This window comes from Pleurodeles waltl, chromosome 1_1 (genome assembly GCF_031143425.1).
Source record: "Pleurodeles waltl isolate 20211129_DDA chromosome 1_1, aPleWal1.hap1.20221129, whole genome shotgun sequence".
In the NCBI taxonomy this organism is placed as follows: domain Eukaryota; kingdom Metazoa; phylum Chordata; class Amphibia; order Caudata; family Salamandridae; genus Pleurodeles; species Pleurodeles waltl.
This window is the reverse complement of record NC_090436.1, coordinates 946,647,879-946,669,911: the sequence shown is the minus strand read 5'-3', so window position 1 is coordinate 946,669,911 and position 22,033 is coordinate 946,647,879. Positions and strand designations below refer to the sequence as shown.

The 22,033-nt window shown below is 44.5% G+C and overlaps 1 protein-coding gene across 1 annotated transcript in view; it reads left to right on the top strand.

The window, feature by feature from the left end:
- LOC138289659 (alcohol dehydrogenase 1-like) overlaps positions 1–22,033 on the top strand; it is a 455,985-nt gene that overhangs the window by 188,911 nt on the left and 245,041 nt on the right. Inside the window, exon 3 of the mRNA XM_069230191.1 lies at positions 13,853–13,994. Within this exon, the coding sequence (XP_069086292.1) occupies positions 13,853–13,994 (142 nt within the window). The remainder of the gene's footprint in view (positions 1–13,852; positions 13,995–22,033) is intronic.

Genomic DNA, 22,033 nt, shown 5'->3' with positions numbered 1-22,033 from the left:
TTTTAAAAAGAAAATGGTGTTTCAGGATTCTCTTTTTGAAAATAAAAAAAGAAAACTTTGATGCAGGGCTGCATCATGCTAATGCATCCCTGCACCAAACAGTAAATTACATTATCAGGAACCTCTGTGATGGTCTCTTCTGTCAATGCAATATAAATGACCACCTGCTTGAAGGTTATGTATGAATTTTGGCAGGCGTCCCTCTGCCATGGGGATGGAGTAATTTACTCCGCTCACCAAGCAGAAAGACAGTCCACAGTATAAATGAGGCTCTTAGTTTTTAACAAATGATAACAACTATGAAATATCCAATTCTTAATGAACAAGCCTCCCTCTATAACACTAGCTATAGCAGAAGCACTGGCTGACCACTTTACATCCCTTACATGTATTATTCCCAAAGTGCACCCACAATTACCCACAGCCATCCATCCCTTTGTGTGAAAGATAGCCCAGATAAATGCTGGACCTACAGCTCTGCAAGGTTGCTACAGTTGATGCTTTAGTCAGCAAAGATTTCAAGAGGTGTTCTACACACAAGGGGTTTACTGCTTGAAGTGTAAGGAGCAGCTGTAGTGGAGTAAGGCAAAGGGGCATCAAGTAGAAGAACTGATGCAGAAAGATATGAGGGAAACGAGTAAGAGACCAAACAGTGTGCTTAAATTAGATCCATTCCTGTAGCTACAAGACTGTGAGAAAAAACAATGAGAAAGGAAGGGGTCTATTCACAAACTTCACTTGATAGTATGTTGTGTAATACGAAAATAGTGCCTCAAACATTCAACACAATGCTATTCACAAACTACGTGCGGAGGCCTATGCCTCTTCCTGTCCTGTTTTTTTCTGTGTAGATATCTTTGCCCTGACTGCGTTGCCTCCACATACACAGGTATACATTTTAGTAGTTAATTTAGAGAGGACAGGGGTAATGGCTAGAAAATGGAGAACATTTATAACTACAGTGAATGGGTTTAGGGAGGAGCAAGGAGGGGTTAAGAGAAAGCTAAGCAACGGTATTGGGAAGGATGGATCTGCTGCCATCCACACAAGAGGTAACTCACTCCTATTCACAAACTGCATGTCTATAGTAGCTACTGCCAGAAAGGACCAAATCAGTAGTAAACATACTCCAGCTCGAAGCTAGAATAAGTCCAGTACTACACATGGCCACTCATAGGTACTGCAACCACCCACATACAACATACTAGAGATAGGGAAGGTGAAAACCCTGCTCAAGCATCAACCTCAATCCTTGTCAGAATGAATCACAAAAGTCACTAAATGAACCATTGCTTAACCTTCTGGTAGCTTGGCACTAATGCAGTCCAGCTTAACATAGGGGCAATGCACACATTATTTACAGATAAACAGTAGCAAAGTAAAAACACAACACAAGAAGAATCCCACATCAATTTAGGAAAAAATACAGTAAATTTTAAGAAATAAAATGAGACCAACTAAGAACATTCTAATCAGTTCTAATCCAGAGATGTATAATTTCAAAGTTTGAGGTAAGTTTAGCATCTAAAAACACAAAGCACCACTCCTAGTCATCTGATCATGGTAGACAGGGAGAAAGTCACAACTTCAGGCCATTTGCAATGGAGTGTGGACCTGATACAGGGGCTAGGTTAGTTCAGTTGAAAAAGATTACATTCTCAAAGTCTGCCATGAAGAGTCCAGTTCGCAGTGGAGGAGGCTGTGAATAACCACGAAGAGCATATCTGATGTCGCAGATGGTCGTCGCTGTAGGCAAAGATCTTTTCGGACGTTGCAGATGGTGGTTGCTAGACTTTCATGTTGGGGGTCACTGCTGGCTGTCACCACTATAGCATGAAGGGCAGATATCGCATTGCTGGTCGTTGCTGGCAGTCACTGTAGCATGGAGTTGAATTTACCAGAGCTTTGCATTGGCAGTTGTCACAGATTGCAAAGTCTTGATGCAAAAGAGCCACTTGGAGAGGCCCATTCGGCGAACAGGGACTTCTACTAGCAGAGGCCAGCAGGGCTCAGGCAGGTCCATTTGCAACAGGTCAGGTGGGCAGTTACAGGAAGATCTCTGGAGCTTGTTGTTTCACTGTAGCTCAGAAAAGGAGGTTAACCATCTCGCCCTTGCAGTCACTAATGATAGCCTGGGATAATGGGAGCAGGTCCAGTCTTCTTTTTGAGAGAGCAGGGCAGGTCTCAAGTAGCAGGGTAGTCCTATGGAGAAAAAGGCAGTCCTTCCTCTGTAGTCCACAGGTCGAGGAGTATACTGAAGATGTGGTTTAGGACTTCCAATAATTATTCCTGGTGCCAGCTTTTGAAGTGGAGGTTACGTCCTGGCTACCACATCTGGTTCCCTCCCCTGCCAAGATTCAAAGTATACTGGTGTGACAAAGACTAGTGTCAGGTCCTTTTGTGTGAGTGCTGGAGGCAGCCTTTTGAATTGTAAGTAGAGCAGTGAACAGCTCCGCCCAGACCATCCTCACAGGATGGCCCATCTTGCCAATACCTAGTTCCCCATTGTCTTACTCTCTGGGAGGAATGCATAAAGACCAACTGCTACACTATTCACAGTCAGGTGGCCCAGGATTCAGGCAGTGGCCACCAATTGGTTAGGGTGTGAAATTGTCAACTTTCTAAAATTGGCATTTCAGGATTGTGACTTAAAATCAGACTTTACTGTTAAAGTGGGTTTTACATTACAATTCTTTGAGTCAAAACATGATATTCCCACGTGCCCCCAATCATATGTTAGCACGTTTTAAATTTAATGATGTAACTAAGTTTTACCCAATGGGCAATATAAGCCTTACAGTAGTGAAAAATGAATTTACAACCGGGATGTGTAAAACATAAATACACATGTCCTACTTTTTAAATACTATACACTCTGCCCTCTGGGCTCTTTAGGGCCTTCCTTAGGGTTGGCATATGTATTAAAAAGGAAGGTTTAGGCCTGGCAATTTGATTATTTTTCATGTTTTAAAACTGCACCATAGGCTGCAGTAACAGGTCTGAAACTTTTTTAAGTGTTATTTAAGTGAGTGGCACAATGAGTGCTTCAGGCACACTAGTACCATGGTAGTATCATATACTAGGGACGTATATGTAAATTAAATATGCCAATAAGGCGTAAATCAATTATCCTTGTTTTAGGGAGAGCTCACACAAATGTTAGTACTGGTTAGCATTGGTAAAGTGTAAAGCGTTCTATTGTCAACAAAAATGAAATTAAAAAAACAGGTTTGAAGGCAAAATGTTTGGGTTTGACCCTGCAGAGAGGACCATGTCCAATAAAACCCCACAGAAAAAGTGTTAAATGTAATTAATTAAAATTGCTGAATATATAAATAATTTTAATTTAATGTAAAACTATTTTCTAAAAATATAACATGTATTTAATTTTAATGTAAAATTAATAACCGTTTTTTGAATTTGTAAATTAAGGTAACATTATTTTTTAATATAACATCATAAAAGTCTGTATAAGTAAGTCTATACATCACTTTTATTAATTATTTCTAAATAATAATAAATATTTATTTTTACCTTTAGGTGGTATTTGTTTTTAATTTAAACTTCAGAAAAATAATGTTTATTTAACATTATGTATTTAAATTAATTACATTTTAAATTTTAAATGAGTTAGTAATGCTTGAACATGTTTCATTGTGATCTTCATTTAAAATAGATTATATACAACTAATTTGCAATTACATTTACCATACAAATATACAAAATATTTTTCCAAATTCTTTAATAAACTTTTTTACATTCCCATATTCTTTAGCATAAGAAAACTCCACAATTAGGGTAAAGTATAGGAACATGTACAAAAGCTATGTTATCATTGCTCTTCATTACTTATGCCCATTACTACACACAGCATTCATACCTGGTAAATAAACAAAGTTTCAGAAGTATTTGTACAACACTGAATAAACTTCTATAAAACCCAGGATCAGGCCAGCATTTCAAATTGTCTGACCAATATTCATAACTGGATGAGTGAAAGAAATGGTACGAATACAGCAAATAACTTTTACCTCTCCTTCACCCCTCTTGGAAGCATTGTTCAAGGAACCACATTCCAGTATCCTTTCTCAGCAGATGTAATAAACTAAATGTGGGCATTTTTCAATTGAGTTAATGCAGTTTGGTCCCCATAGACCTACCCAGAAAGTTCATTGACAGTCTGGAAGGTGTGCAAAACCCAAAGGCTAAGTTGGTTCTCAATTTCAAAAAGTCAACCATGGCAGGCTGCCTTAAAAATATTCTAGAGTCACCTAATTAAGGCCAGGTCTGAGGCCCATATTTGTGAAGCCTTTGTGTTGTCACGCAGGCCGGCACAAGGACAAGGCAAATGGTTCAGTAATATTTACAAAGCTACACAAGGCCTGGTTTGCTTGGCCTTACCAGGCTTTGTAAAGAAATGTAAAGTAAGGTAGCTGCTTGTGCTGTGTTGCGTTACGTTTCAACTTCAGAGGCATTCCATAGATGGAGCATGGGCATTTCCATGCATCCAACCCCGGATTTTGGCACATTCCCAGATTTACAAAGCCTTGTAAACCCTGGAATGTGTCAAAATGCTACGCCTTCCCAAGTGAGGCATAACAAGGAGAAATGTCTTTATTACTTTTCTTTATTTCCTCTTTCTAAGTGTGCAGCACACACAGAAAGGGGAAATGCCTCTAATGTTTGTTTTTGTACAGGAAGGTGCCCCTTCCGGCACAAAAACAATCTTGCCTGTAACAAAGCATGTATGCAATATGGCGCATTGGTGTCAGGGTTAGGAGAGTTCAGAAATATCCATATCTTTCTAAACATTGAGCATTCTGGTCTCTCTCTTTCACTCAACACAACAACTTTGCTTACAGCCCTGTATGAAAATTTAGCAACTGTGCCCCATAGTTCTTAATAATGTTCACCATAACCATGGTTCAAAAGTACAAGCAACAGGTTACACATAAATGCTAAGCTCCACTCCTTCCCACTGATGAATCACAGATTAGTCAGTGTATGCCACATGCCTGAGGATTCTTATATTATAAAAGCACAAGGGTATACCAGATTTTGGAAAATCATCAATACATCTATAAATGGCCTAACTATCACAACTCAAAAAGCTTGAGAAAATCGAATGCTTACCGATGTGCATGTCTGAGAACTAAGAGAATCTGATACAAATTACCTGGAAACACAAGTGTTGGAAGTCTCAAACGTTCTGTGTTCTGTGCTAAAACAATTTATAAAACACACTTCACTCATTTCTGACTCCCCCTATATAAAAATATTTTATTCCTTAATTGTATTTATGTGTGGCTTCTTTCCCGTATTTCCGATCATTACAAGTGACTTAAGCCTCATTTATATTTTGGTAGGCAGAGTACTCCATTACAAACATGAATACAACCTCTAAATCAGGCCTTTATTTTGGCTCCACCCTCCAGCTTGTATTGTGTATGTTCCAGAACCGGAAGTGTGGTCTCTGCACAGTCTCCCTCAATGTTTTATCCTTTGGAACAATAGCTGAGCGATGAGGTTTGATCTTGATGAGCACAGGTTTCTCTTTGAGGAGTTAAGAAGTGCACGTTTATCGGTCCTTTTCTTCGGAAGGACAGTAAAGAGAATTTCGACAATAGATAGCTTTGTTTACTGGGATCCAGTGTTGTATTTTCAAGACAGAAGTGATAGGTTCCCAAGTTAAAACATTCAAGCATAATCTAGCTACTTGATTTTGTAGTTTTCATATAATTTCAATGAGTTTCCTAGGGATTCTGAACATCAGGAGGGTCATGGTGCGACGGGAACCCCTCCCACGTTGGGAGGCCATACCCAGCTGGGCCACAGCCGTCTTCTCCAGTGGTGAATGCCCTCCCATCTCTTACGGCAGTGGGTGCTCCGTCTGTGGTAGACCGCCAGGGTCCGGACATCCTTGGCGATGGCACGCCAAATAGCTTTTTTCTGGTGGGCCCTGACCTACATGAATTGTACATGGGGAAAAGAAAAGTTATTACCAACTGCACCGTCACAGTCATTGGCCCCCATCCCTACCCTTGTCATTTGGCACATGCACTCATCGTCGTTTCATGCACGCCTCAATCTCCTCCCCCAACCTACATCCACCCTACTCCACACAGGCATAGCCCATACAGCATGCTCCCAGTGTACTCACCTGTTTGTCTGGAGGACTGTAGAGTAGCGTGTACTGGGGAGGACCCCATCCACGAGTTTCTCCAACTCCTGCGATGTGAAGGCAGGGGCCCTTTCCCCAGACACTTGAGCCATTGTCTCTTCCAGACCGAGGTCACAGCAGCACTTGCAGTGTAGGTCCTCTCCTGTCGAAGATCAGGTATCGAGTGATTGAACAGATAGAAAATGGTGGTCACGTCCGCGGCGGTGCGTACCGTCACCACCGGCGTACATCGTCATTGGCTCCTGGGACCCATAGGGTCCAATGTTAACCAATGCAGCATTGCGCCGCGGTCTTCGACTGCCTACCGCGACAGTGTACAACGCCAGCGCAGTTACCTCACATCCCATTTTCCCACTTTACAGGTCAGGCAGCTGCCATTTCAGGGGCCCACATGGCTTAATTTTTAACTGCGTCACACATACCTAGGCCTAGCCTCAACACAAATACAGGCCACTTTTCGGTTTATGATTAGTGTTCTGTGTAAGCTGTGGGTACGTACCTCTGAGTTGGTTGACTCTGTGCTCGCTGTTGTCCTTCAAAGGCACCGTCTGCTGGGACATGTGAGGAGATGGCGGCATCCTCCGGTGTACAGACCGCTGGTGGACCGGTTGACAATAGAGGAAAGAGATGTGATCATCACCTACAGGCTTGACCTTGCCACAATCCAGGAACTGTGTGGCCAGCTGGAGCCAGACCTGATGTGAACTATCCGCCATCCCACAGGAATCCCCCCTCAAGTGCAGGTGCTGTCAGTACTCCATTTCCTTGCAAGTGGGTAATTTCAAACAACAGTGGCCATAGCATCAGGGATGTCCCAGCCTATGTTTTCCAACGTGTTGTCCAGAGTGTTGTCTGCCCTGCTGAAACACATGCGGAGCTACATCGTTTTCCCTTAGGAGGAGGATTTGCCTACAGTGAAAGGTGATTTCTATGCCCTGGGACATATCCCCAACATCATAGGTGCCATTGATGGGACACATGTGGCTTTGGTACCCCTCCGCAGGAGTGAACAGGTGTACAGAAACCGGAAGAGTTATCATTCCATGAATGTGGAGATGGTGTTTTTGGCAGACCAGTACATCTCCCATGTTAATGCCAAGTTCCCTGGCTCAGTGCATGATGCCTACATCCTGCGGAATAGCAGCATCCCTTATGTGATGGGTCAACTCCAGAGGCACCGTGTGTGGCTATTAGATGAGCACCTTGAAGCAAGTCAGTGGGAATCGTTGTCTGGGTCTGGGGATATCCCTAGAGGTTAGTGTGTGTCTAACAGTTGTCCCTCGCCATTTGCAGGTGACTCTGGTTACCCCAACCTGTCATGGCTACTGACCCCAGTGAGGAATCCCAGGACAAGGGCAGAGGAACACTACAATGAGGCCCATGGGCGAACTCGGTGGATAATTGAGCGGACCTTCGGCCTCCTGAAGGCCAGGTTCAGGTGCCTCCATATGACAGGTGGATCCCTATTCTACGCACCAAAGAAGGTGTGCCAGATCATCGTGGCCTGCTGTATGCTTCACAACTTAGCTTTGCAACGACAGGTGCCTTTTCTGCAGGAGGATGGTCCAGATGGCAGTGTTGTTGCAGCTGTGGAGCCTGTGGACAGTGAAGACAAGGAAGCAGAAGAAGAGGACATGGACAACAGGAACTCGGTGATCCTGCAATATTTCCAGTGAGACACAGGTAAGAATGCAGACCTTCCTACTACATGTACTTTAACACTACTACCTCTCTACTATCTGTCGTTTTCACCCAGTGTATGGTCACTGAGTTGTCACTTTCCCTTACGATTTCACAGATGTCTGTCGCACAGTGTGACCTCTGCTGTGTTTCCTGAAGGACTAGAGCTGTGTGACATAGGTATGTTGACATTACAATTGTAAGAGCATATTGTCAATGTAATTGCTAATACACTATTTCGAAATCACAGACTGACTCCAGATTGTTTTGTGCTTCAAGGGTGTTTATTTAAGTGCTCAATATTGGAGGGGCTTGTAAAATGGTGAGGGGTGATGGTGGAGGAATGTCCATGGCAGAGTCCAGTCTATTAGTCTCACAGGTGCATTGCCCAAATGAGCATAGGAAGTGGAACTGGGGCAGTTTGAGGATGGACAGGGTGACAAAGTGGGACAGAAGGATGACATTCAGGGTGGTCTCATTTCATGGCGGGGGTCTTGGCATCGTTCTCTGTCTTAGTCCTGGATCTCAGGGACCGTTTGCGGGGTGGTTCTCCATCTGCAGGGGGTGGGGTGCTGGTGTGGTGGTCCTGTGGTGGGGCGTCCTGTCCACTAGCGCCGGCAGAGTTGGTGGGCAGTTCATCGTCCAGGCTAGTGTCAGGGGCCCCTTGTTGTGCCACAGTGTCCCTCCTGGTGTTGGGTACTTCCTTCAGCACCCCTACGATGGTGCCCAGGGTGGAATTGATGGTTCTGAGTTCCTCCCTGAAGCCCAAATACTGTTCCTCCTGCAGGCGCTGGGTCTCTTGAAACTTGGCCAGTTCCGTTGCTATCGTCTCCTGGGAGTGGTGGTAGGCTCCCATGATGGAGGAGAGGGCCTCGTGGAGAGCGGGTTCCCTTGGCCTGGCCTCCCCCTGTCGCACAGCAGCCCTCCCAGTTCCCCTGTGTTCCTGGGCCTCCGTCCCCTGGACCGTGTGCCCACTACCACTGCCCCCAGTCCCTGTTGTTGTTGGGGTGGTGGGTTAGCCTGGGTTCCCTGTAGTGGTGGACACAATGCTGCTTGACGTGTCGTGGGGACAGAGGTATGGGCCCACTGGGTGGGTGCTGTGCTGGTGTTTCCAGAGGGGGGAAGCTCTGTAGTGGCCTGTGACTGTGTCAGGGGAACCAACTGTCCTGAGGTCCCCGATGGGCCGGGCTCGTCATCTAGATCCAGTTGGACAGAGCTGCTGTCATCACTGTGGGCCTCTTCTGTTGGTGGTGTGGACCCTCCTGTCCGTTGCCGTTGGGTAGGGGTCCTGCAGGGGTATAAAAGGAAGTTTATTACATCTGTCAGTGCGTGGTGTGCAATAGGTGGGTGACTGTGTACCCCAGTGCTTGCATTCCTGTGTGGGACCTTGTGTGATGGTGGTTTAGGGGGGTGTATGGGTATGTGCAGTGGACGTGCTTTGGTGATGGGTGTCCATGCTTTGTTGTTGCATGCAGGGCTTGGTGTTAGGATGTGTGGGTTGTGATAGTGGGACATTTGTGAGGAGTTGGAGTGATGGGGGTGAGGGTGAGGGTGGGGGTATGTGATGTCATGCAGGTAGGGTGGGGGATGTATTAGTAAAGATTTGCCTTACCAGAGTCCATTCCTCCATCTACTCCTGCGAGGCCCTCAGGAGGCAGAATCGCCAAGACCTGCTCCTCCCATGTTGTTAGTTGTGGGGGAGAAGGTGGGGGTACCCAAGAGTCTCAGTAGGCATTACAATCAAGTGAGCAGAGTAATTGATGTTGCGGAGCCCTTGTAGGCCCAAGTTAGTAGTCCAGCTGGTTAAATGAGTGTGATAGGGCAATAGTTCAAGGATGTCCCCCCACTCGTTAATGCTGTGTCTTGGGTGGGTGTTTTTGTTTCTGGTGCCATTTACACTGACTCCGACGGGGGCCGCCACTTGCCAATGAAGAGCCGGTAACTAGGCCTTGGGTAGTAGAGCCGCAAGGCGCAAATGTCTGGTGAATATTATAGGCATGCAGTGGGGGTTTTGATGGTGATGACACTAGCAGTAGATGTGGGACGGTGGTGTTTTCCAACTTGCAGCCAAACACCTGTGTCCAGTGTCATATATGGTAGCTAGTGTGTGCCATCAGTACTGGCTCAGAATTGTCTTCCCCATGGCTTGCTGGCAGGCTCAGCAGCGACACTTGCTCAGGTCATGGCCTTAGAGGGTCCCATCTTGCAGTCCTTGTCTGGCCATAGCGGAGTTCCGACCCGGGTAAGGGTGTTCAGGGACCAGGTAGCCAACATGATGGCACAGTATAAAGGGAAAGGCGGTGCTGAGCTCTTCTAGCTCGGGTCTGCAATCTTAGCATCCCAGGCCACGCCCCCTTGAGGCCTTTTACTTTTGATGTCCTGGGGCAGGGGCAGGACCAACTGTAGATCCTGAGCAACTGGGTCAAGTACACTTTCTGCACATGACTCTTAGTGGTACCTGTGGTCAAGCAGTCAAAGGTTCTCTGGGGAGGAGGAGTGTAGAAACTTGTTAGTGAACACAACTCATAACTCAGTGTGCACTCAGTAAAGGCAATAAATCAATGTACAGTCAAATATTTGCTTTTATGTGAAAGAAGTATTTAATTTCTAAATCCACATAGTCAAAGAAATAACAACATTAGTAAGCAGCAACACAATCTGCCTTGAAGTCAGGGCTCTAGTGTTTATCTGCCAAATCACTGTCCCACCCTCTTCCTTGCAGTGTGGTTGGCACTGTTCCCCATTCACTGGAGGCCACATCCAGGGAATGCTTACTAGTAGTCCTGATTCAGGAGTCCCCTTTGATTCTTTAGTAAATAGTCAAAACATTTTATGGTGTCGCAGAACCTTTATCTGTGAGTTCCTTGGGATCTAACAGCCCAGCTTCAAGTGTTACCCTCTCCAGCAGCATAGAATCATTCAGTGGTTCAGCGGCTGCCCCCACCACTGGCACGTGCATGCTCTGGTCCTGTTCTGCTCACGGTACACGTGGCAGCATCCAGTAGGTGAATATTTTCTGTTCTGGGAGGCACTGCTGGCCACACGAGCATCTGAAGGTGCTCCCAGCTCCACCCCACAGCCAGATTGAGCCACAGGAATGCTGACAGACTTTTTCACAGAATCACTCGTGCACAGGGGCAATGACCCGACTGGTGCACAGGCGTCTTTCCAAACCTCACCCCAAGAGTGCTCTCTGTAGGGCTCCTCTCTGGACCTCGCTCCCTCCACCGCTCTCCTCTTCCTCACAGTGCACACTGGTCTTTACAAGCGAGCAGGCGCTGATGCTCCAGGCTCCAGGGCAGGGAGTCTTGGTTTTCCTTGATGATGGTGCTGCACTCAACAGGGAGACTAGCAGGCTTTGGTCTTGAGTCCTGGTCATAAGCAGAAATAATGCAGAGCTTCTCCTTCTCACACAACCCATCTGGCTGCTTGGCTTCTTGTAGACCATTTCCAGACATCAAATGTGATTTAGGGTTTGGGTCTTTGAAGTTTTATGTTGGGGTTCTGCTTCTTTTGAAGGGTACAATTTGTTCTCGCTTCTTCCTTGTCAAAGGCTGTTTGTTACAGCAGAGTAGACTCCGAATCTGATAGTCCCACAACACATGCCATGCAAGTGACTAGATTTCACACCTGGATGTCAGTCATGAGATGCGCATCAAAAGTTTAATTCCAGGCTCCCAGTCTTAATCTTTATGATTCCCTTATCAACCGCATCTCCTTCCGGAGATGTGTCGAGGCCCCTTCCTTGTGATCTATCACTGAATCAAGGAGCACCTTTTTGAAGTGTACAGAGGGAGTCTCTCTCTCTTCCTCCAGAGTGTCCCACCCATCTCACAGGAATGCAACAATACACAAATCTGCTTGCAGGAATTCCTCTGCTCCTCATTTCTTCACCAAACAAGCCTGGGCTTCCCGAAATGGAACCCAGGGTCCTCCATATTCTATACAATTGCAGGGACACTTGCACTCAGTGTACATACACAGCACCCATACTGTACAGTAATGTAACCTGCATGTATTTTTGCCACCTAAGGCGCACATACATCCAGCACACACAATTGCTCTGTGTGCACTGAGCAATACTGTATCCTTTCTATATTATACCATGGTGTGCTATTTGTACCCAAACACACTGCCAGCACACACACTCATCAGATGCATGGTGCACAACACTTCACCCTTCATGTGCACTGCACATCACTACATCTCTCAAGTAATGTATTCTTTGCAGGCATACATACCCTCTGAACATGCACTAACCATGCTTGTACTGCACAGCACTGCTCTATTCCTGTTCTCTTCCCTTCTCAGGCACACGTACATCCAGCACAGAGTCATCACTCCTGCGACCTGATGCATGCCAAGTGTAAGTAAGCCTGTAGCCTCACTGTGCTTGTGCTGCTTAACTCTTGGTGAAGGTGGTAGCCTTCCACCACTATGAGGGTAGCACTTTGGACGTCCTTTCTGGTCCAACAAGACTGCAATCTGAGACAGGACTATGTCATGGAGGACACTAATGAGTCTATGACAACATAAATCAGCATTAGGGATCCAAACAACAGTACAAATGGGCACTCAGGGGAGGGGTACACATCTTTTATCACGCAGAAGACTTTTCCAACCCAACAATACACTACAGTATGTGTGCTGAAGGTACACAAATCTATATCCTTCTAGACAACAATTCCGAGGGCCTCAACAACATCTCTTGCCTAGTATTGAGTGAGAGAAAGTTTTTCTTTGCTTAAATTGTGCCAAAACGGAAATCCTCATCCTTGGAGGACACAGCACTTCCTCTTTACTTTTTCACTGGCCTTCAAGCCTAGGACCTCTCTCCTCCACCACACCTACAACAAATAACCTGGAGATCATTGTTGTAGCAAACCACTTATTTACCCTTTAAATTATGGGCCCGGTCAAACAATCAAATTGCAACTCTGTTTGTGCCAGAAATTCCTCCATTTCATGCAAACTCCTTTAACATATTGCCTAATTTGGGGATAGGTTCACTACTGTAATGTGATTTACATAAGCTTGCCAAAGAATTTGATTAACAGGCTCAAGAGGCTACAAAATTGAGATGTGCGTAAACCCAGGTACATTTGGCCCTTCCAAACCAGATGCGAAAGTGCTTCACTGGTTCTCGGTGGATGCCTGGAGGAAATTTATTTAGCACCATTCACAAGGCCTACTGGAACCAAGATCGAACATATCTGCAGAGCGTGCTCCTCATTTTATCCCCACAGGAGCATTCTATCAGCAGCATCGCACCTGATGCCTCCATGCTGTGTCAAGCAGTATGAATACTAAGGGTGACCAATGGGAGCACTGGATCCATGCTTTAAAAATTAAACAAGCTCTCATAATTACCCGATAAGTACACCATTATCTTTCCAGATGAGACATTTGTAAGATTTAGTAGGTAGAAAAGTTTGGCAATTAGACAGATTTATGTATGCTTTTCTTAATCCAATTTTGTCTGGAGAAATGCTTGAAAATCCCTATTATGTTTCTTATCTCATCATAAAGAGTTGGTTTCGCTTTCACTCAGAGAGCCTGTTCTCTTGCTTCGAGATGAGTGTACTTTATAGCCTTTTGTTTTTTATCCTGTGGATATCACTCTTCCTCTCCTGTAAAATATGCTACCAGGGCCTGTGATTTGTGCTGCAACCAAAACCCACACTACATTAATTTACATTTGTGTATTTGCACCCAAGCCCACAGGTATGGAAAGAAAGGAAGACGGGCAGGTAGATAGATGACATGGTGAACAAGTAGTCAAGTAAATAAAAAATGGAAATATATTATCCATCATGGCCATGACTACCTCAGTGATTATCCTTTTTGCATCCTCAACTCTACTACACGGTTTACTCATTCCTTTTGACTGTTGTGAATACACATACATTTAATCACTAAGTGAATAAATTGATTCAAATATTTTGCATTCCTATAATACATTGCACATTTATCTCATTCTTTCCAATGCAGATTGTTGCAACTGCGATCTGTCGCACGGATCACCATGGTATTGAAGGTGTTCTTGGCAAAATACAATTTCCAGTAATTCTGGGCCACGAAGGAGCTGGAATTGTTGAAAGTGTTGGTGCGGGAGTGACTGACCTTAAACCAGGTGAGTGAAACATACCCAAGGTACACTTAATTTCATGATCGGTTGTTTAATTGTTTTCAGGAATTACCCATAGTGTTCGGTTAATAATGTAACGGAGCCATATCCTTCAATTATGCCATATCATAACATAACAGGTTGTATTTCTGGTTATCAAAGAGACTGCTTTCAGTGTCAAGTGCGAGTGGAGACCTCATTCGAGGTCAAGTATTTCTTGAAAGTCTATAAACACTGAGTGGGTGGAACCACTAATTTCTTTTTCAGTTCGGAGAGCTATGTCAGTGTTCTCATCTGGCGATACATAAAAAGAGCCATCTGCTCTTTGGTGATGTTAAGACCAAAAAACGATATTTTTTTATTTCCTCAGTTATATTCGCAAGCGATCTACAACCATAGAAACGTGTAGATTTAGAGAAGAAGCAGGGGAGTGCAAAATTAAAGATGTGGGTAGACTGTACACGGATCGATTTCTCAACTTCTGGTATGGTTCTATTACTCAGAGTCAAGTTCGCATATTTAAGCAAATTTACCCATTGGTCTATAGTCATAAAGATACTCCTCCTGTGTGTAAGCAATTTATCCATTGACGGTTAATAGCCTGGTAGTAAAAGAAAACAGTGTATACAATTAAACTGGCAACATAACCATAATCAGTGCCTAATTTGTAAAATATTACATGCCAGTGCCCAAAGTTTTTCTCAGTAGCCCATTGCTGGCACTGGGGAGTGAGGGGATTGCCAAATACAAAGTCTTTGATTCCACTTCATGTCTACGTTCCCGTACACATAATGCATCTCCTGCAGGTTTGTATTCATCACTGCTTCTTCCCTTTGTCACTTATTTTCCACCTTTCCTCTGTTCCTTCTTTTGCATTTTGTTAGGTCTTGCCTGAGGCAGTGCATATGCTGTCACTTGCAAAATCTTTTGTTAGCAAAAAAAAGTATAAAGGACTTAGAGCCCAACCCTTACCATTGGTTGGCTTTAGTGTTATTCTCATTTCCTTCTTTCGGATTAGTCAGAGCAGGCTGATTTCATATTCTGTTGTTTGTTTGTCTCTATGATGGAGCATAGACCAAGTACTGGTTAATTGCATAATTAGTGCCCTTCCGCTGCTCACACTAGGATTGAGGTACTTTTTTCACTCTACTTCTAGCATTCCTAAGGAGTGCATGTGTTTGCAGGCCTTCTCCCCTTTCCGTGTTGTTGTCCGATCTGAATGGGTCTCCTCTGCCTGTGGCTGTTAGGATTAGCTGGTCGACTTCCTGTTCTTCCTAATTAGCGAATTTTTCAGAGCTACTTCATCAAATTTCACATCATCTTTTCCTGTTTTTACATCCTGCTGTAAGTTTGTATTGTTGCTGAGCTGATAGCCCTGCAGCAAATTCATTCCTATGTCACTGTGTTGAGCATGAGGTGGGACAAACTGTGCCCCTGGCACTGTAGTCTCATTTACATGTAAAACCATTTAATTGGTGATAAAAACAGGTGAATTGCCATTGTCATCAAGCACCTCGATCTCAATAGTGTACTGCTTCATTATGTGGTCCACTAGTGTCTCTAGATGCAGAATACATCGGATGCTATGTCTACTCGTGTTCCCTGGCTGTCCCATTGCTGCTGTACAAATTATGTTGGTTTAATTGAGTGTAAAATACTCTTTCCTAAATTTAGAAACAACACTGTCCCTATGATGCAACAGCTCCTTTACATCCAACCCCAGGTTTTGGGTAGCGTTTCTGGTTAAGGAGCCTTTCTTCATTTCCTCAGGAATTGAATGGCAAATTGGCCCAAAAGCCACCTCCCAGACTGTGTCCAAATAATAAATAGATGTGTAATAAAAGATTCCTTTTAAAGAAGGTGTTGTGTTATGTCCAGAGCTGCTGACTTTGGAACTAGGGAACCAGATTTGTGTCCTGATGTCAGCTCAAAATCCTGTGATTCTGGGCAAATCACTTAACATCACAGTTCCTCAAAAAATGAATGTGACCTTGTGTAATGTAATTATTGCTCTTATTAAGAGCTCTAATACTGAAAACGCATCTGGCCCATTTTCTAGTTTCTACTAGTCTGACGAAGTTCCAAACTGTAAGGAGAAATGAAATCAAATCAACAATGCCATAACAATTAACAGTGCAACCCATTTAGTCACACAATAAGTCTCAGAGGCAGAAGTTTTAGTTCAAAGATGTATTACAAATTTAAGGCCAGACTTATGTAAATGTGTCTCAGAAACATACTATAAAAAACAGAATCACCAAAGGTGAAGTAAAGTGTCTAATCAGATTAAATCGTACAAACATAAGGCATACAAGTACTTCCGTGGCAACAATACAAAAACTAAGAAACAGCACTTGATGATCAGAATCCAAATGGCTATTCTCCTTTTTAATCACTGAAAATTAATTGAATTCAAGCATTCTAATTAACTACTGGAAACTTTAAGATTTGTCTGGACCTAAAGGAAATTAATAATAGTCAGAGTGTTAGAATAACAGAAGCCTCAGTAGAAGTTCAACAAGAGAGATGCACGTAGCATGAAGCCAAAGTAAGAACAGAGAGATCTTTACTCTTCTAAGTCACAAGGGAATCCACTCTAGTTAAAGGGATGAAAGGGTCTGACCCCCTTAACTAACTAACCATCACCTTACACCTTAGACCTTACAGAACCTTTGAGAATCCACGTCATAATCGTCAGTAGTTTTACAACTTCAGTGCACAGTTTGGAAATTGCAACTCCCATTAGACCTAAATCCCACAATCCAAACATCAGGATGGCCGTGGGTACCTCCTTTGTCCAGGGGCGCACAAAGGAGCTTTCTCCTTTAGTCATTTGTTAAAGTTCCTCGCCCTTACCAACACATCCTCCTTTACCCCCTTATCACAAATATACAGCATGCCTTTGATTAATTGGAAACGTGTGCAGATGCACCTGCAAATGAAAAATAATGCAACACAAACAGAAAGTCCATGTTGGAGGTTAACCATAGAAAAACAACTCAGGCCTTTACTTGAGTGAACTTTACACATAGTGCAAAGGACATTGGAAATACAGGATTATACATACTTTTCTCCCCACAGATATAATAAATGCTAAACAAATGTGATTATACCTGTGATATCATATTAAAATACATTGAATATAAATGAATACTTGTACCATATTTCAACTTATTAATGTCATTATCAAAACATGCATACACTTATCTACAGTTCCACTCATGAGTGCACCCTAATCAATATGATTTTGATGCACAACTATACCATTAATACCTTAGAACACATGTTAAATATGTGATTGAATACATTCTTAAACTCTTTCTGCAAAGCATAATGGCATAGGAACCGTCTTTGATGACACATCAAGTCATCACAATCTTACCGATACTCTCGAGTGAGTCTGACTAAAACCTTGTTGTTTTCATCAGCTTTCATCTAGACTCTCCAGACGCTTCATATCATAATAATACTTACACTTTCAGTTCAACATCCTCTCTCTTCCTCTTCTTTGCCTTTCAACCCTTCACTCTCTGATAAGTTTTGACTCTTACCATCAAGCTCCAAGCACTGAGCAAGCTCTGTCATCGCACCCCAACTCCGAAAGACCATCAACAGTTTCTTCGAGTCCGCCACATTCCTGGAGAGCTGGAAACACGCGGAGATCAACGTCCTCCTCAAGAAACCCACGGCGGACCCGAAGGACCTCAAGAACTTCCTGCCTATCTCCCTGCTCCCCTTCCCAGCAAAAGTCAAAGAGAAAATTGTCAACGAATAACTTACCTGTTTCCTCGAGGAGAACAACAATCTGGATCCATCCCAATCCGGATTCCGCAGCAACCACAGCATTGAAATTGCCTTCATTCCTGCCAGCAACAACATCAGACCAACACTGGACAATGGCAAAGCTGCGGCCCTCATCCTCCTGGACCTCTCAGCCGTGTTCAACACCGTCTGCCATCACACCCTGCACACACGCCTCAACGACGCAGGAATCCACAACAGAGCCCTGAATTGGATCACCTTCTTCCTCACCGGCAGAACTCAGAGAGTCCACCTCCCTCCATTCCGCTCTGAAGCCTCAAAGTCATCTGCGGCATACCCCAGGGTTCGTCTCTCAGCCCGACTCTCATCAGCGTCTACATGGCTCTGCTCGCTAACATCGCCCGATCTCACAACCTGAACATCATCTCATATGCCATTGACACCCAGCTGATCCTCTCCCTCACCAAGGACACTTCCAAGACCAACCTCTATGAAGGAATGAGGGCCATAACCAAATGGATGAGGAAACAGCTGCCTGAAACTGAATTCCAACAAGACTGAGGTCCTCATCTTCGGCTCCACCCCCTCCACATAGGACAACTCCTGGTGGCCTGCCACACTGGGAACCTCACCAACACCCACCGACCACGCACACAACCTGGGATTCATCCTGGACTCTTCACTATCCATGATCCAGCAAGTCAAAGCCATCTCCTCCTCCTGCTTCAATACCCTCTGCATGCTTCTGAAGATCTACAAATGGATCCACATTGAAACCAGAAGAACAGTCCCCCAAGCCCTCGTAAGCAGTAGACTGGACAACGGCTATGCCCTCTACGCAGGAACCACGGCCAAACTCCAGAAAAGACTGCAACACATCCAGAACACCTCCGCACGCCTCATCCTGGACATCCCCCACCACTGCCACATCACAGCCCACCTGAGAGACCTACACTGGATCCCTGTCAACAAGAGAATCATGTTCAAACTCCTCACCCACGCTCACAAGGCAATGCACAACACCGGACCAGAATACCTCCACAGACGGCTCTCCTTTTACACCCCAAACCGACAGCTTCGCTCCGCCGACCTTGCCCTCACCACTGTCCTACGCATCTGCAGAACAACCTCCGGTGGCAGTTCGTTCTCGCACCTCGCCGCCAAGACGTGGAACACTCATCCCACCCACCTGCATCAGACCAAGGACCTCCTTACCTTCAGGAGACATCTCAAGACGTGGCTGTTCGAGGATTAGCAGCCCCCCAGTGCCTTGATACCCTCACGGGTGAGTAGTGCGCTTTACAAATTCCCTGATTGATTGATTGATTGATCAGAGCTATTGCACATACAACAATAATCAACAACAGCTTTAAAATGAAACCTACAACTCTACTTCCTAAGTTTCCAAACCATCTGCCTACAGCAGCAAATTCATTCCTAATTGCAGCCCATGCACTTGGTACTTCCAATTACTTCAAATTCTTTGTCAACCCAGAAATGCTTTCAATATACTTTTCTAAATCCTTTCACTTGTCTGGGATGAAAGTACCACATTGTTGAACTTTAAACATCCAACATACTCCCCCCCTCTTTTGCAAGCAAAAGGTCTAACACAAGTTTGTTCTGCAAAACCATATATCCTATTGCCACCATCTCTGTGTGTACAATCAAGAAGGAATTTCCTATACTAGTAAGTACTTTATCCACTGTAGTAGGCAACTTTCTAATCTTCAGATCATTTAAAACCACACCTACACATGGAATCAGTGCACCAAATATGTCTCCTACCACTTCTCCTGCCCTAATGCCTCTCCTAGTTCTAGGTTTCTGTTGGTCCTGGCCCTTTTTGCAGGGCCATCCCCAATCTTTTTGCCTCATTCCTTCTATTTTTTCTGACCTCTTGCTGTTGGCTCTGGGACTCTGAGCATTTTATCACTGCTGATCAGATCAGTGCTAAAGTGCAGGTGCTCTCCATTCTAAAGTTGATATGATTGGCTTGTACCTAATTGGCACATTTAATTTACCTGTAAGTCCCTTGTACAATAGTATCCCTATACCCAGGGCCTGTAAATTAAATGGTACTAGTGGGTCTGCAGCATTGCTTGCGCCACCCACAGAAGTAGCCTTCCAAATCTGTCTCAGGCCTGCTAGCGCGGGGCCTGCATGCGCAGTTTACTGCCACCGGGACCTGGTATCTAAATTTTCTTGCGGGACCCAGACCTCCCCTTTTAAATGTAAGTCACCCCTAAGTTAGGCCCTAGCTAGCCCTATGGGCAGGGTGCTATGTTTGTAGAAGGCAGGACATGTGCCTGGTTGCGTGGCCTGTCCTGGTAGTGACAAACAGCCTATTTGGTTTCTCACTGCTGTGAGAGCTGCCTTGCTCATAGGAGTGCATTGGAAATGCCTTGCCTTATGTCTAGGGGGTATTGTCTGATTTATGAGGGGTAGCGTAGGCATGTTTGGTCTGGTTGTAATGATAGAGAGAAATGCTGCTTATTGGTGTAGGTGGATTTTTTATTACCATTATAGAAATGCCACTTCTAGAAAGTGAGCATTTCTCGTTGCTTATGACTCTGGTGTTTTGCAGCTTGACTCCAATCCACGTCTGGGCAGAGTGACAGTTGGACTTTGCACATACTTTTCAGACAGCCTGTACACAGGGAGGGGGGAGGTGTCACAGAGGTGAATCTATATTTTCAATGGTCTTTCTGGGCTGAGAGAAGGAGGGGGGGCACACTTGCATCTGTGAAGGCTGTGCCCTAGCCTCACACAAAGGGCTTGTTTACCCCCAACTGATGTCTGGAGCCTATGCTGGAGGAGAGAGGGCTCACTCCTAGAACCAGTTGCAACTCCTGTCCCCCTCTTTGTTAGTGCTTTGCAAAACTGAGTATAAGTACAGGGGGTTTTCCCCATGAAAAGGTGTGCACGAGAAACATACTGAAAACTGGATACAGAATGCTACTGGAGGGACTCACCAGGATCTGCCTTAGACTGCTGCTGCTTGTGTGCTGACCTGTGACCTGCAAGGTCACTAAAAGGAACTGCCTGACTGCACCTCCCTTGTGTTGGCTTGCTGCTGGGCCCTACCACCCCGTGCACCACTTGTGTCCCCAGGAACGTGTGGGAGGTGAGTACCTCCCAATCGGAGCACTGCCGCAAGGACGCATGCAGCTGCCCTGAGATCGCCTGTCTCTAGACTGTCACCGCAATAGGACCACAGGAGCTCCCAGGGTCCTCCCATGAATCTGGGGTTAACAGCCCACGTAGGGAGTCAGCACAGGTGCCATTCTGTTTTCATAATCACCATTATGATAAGTGCATTCCTTCACTAGGTCTACAGATGGATATTTCCCCTTCCGTAGCTTTCATAATGTCGCCTAAGCATTCAGGGTGGTACGGTCAGTGTAGTTGTGATCAATGTATTTTTGTTTCAATGTGATGTATTTACTGCACCATGCACAATCATGATGACATATTTCTATTTATGATTGCCATTATGTGCTGATGTTCCTTTTATGGGCATTCTGGGAATTTTATGAGGATGTGTTTTTAGGACTTGTCATCCATTTCCTGATGTTCCTAGTATGGGCATTTATGAGGATTTTGTGACGTGCATTATTGTAGTAATGTTTCTCCTGACAACTGCTTATTTTACAGAATAATGAGTAACCTATGTGTTATATGTGACTACTGCTGATTTTTCCAGAGTAACCGTGCCGTGTAATGTTCTGACAACTGCTAGGGTAGCAGGGTATTACTGACATATTGTGTTTGGTCTACTGATGTTGTGTACAATACAGTTTAGTTTTAGTTTTATATAACTTGGTGTTGTGTTCCTTTTGTAATGGAGATAGTGCATCATGTGTGTTGTGTGTGTTGTGCACATGCTTTACACATTGCCTCTGGGATAGGCCTGACTGCTCGTGCCATGCTACCAAGGGGGTGAGCAGAGATTATCTTGGATGTATAATTTCCTCGCCCTGACTAGAGTGGGTGGGTTCTGCCTGGCTTAGGTGCATATCCTAGCCAACAAGAAACCCCATTTCTAACAGCTTTGTATTCCACACATGGTCATCAAAATGCTCCACATGGTAAATATTTGGGAAAACTATGCCAGGATAACATATGCCATCCCTTAGGTAATTTTAAATAAGCATACTGTCCACAAATAAAATACACTGCAGGAATCATAGGATCCTTTCCATCCAAAAAAAATTAACTCTTTCCCCTGACATCAAGACATGTTAACAATCAATCTGCCTTATGAACAATGAAAACTCTGG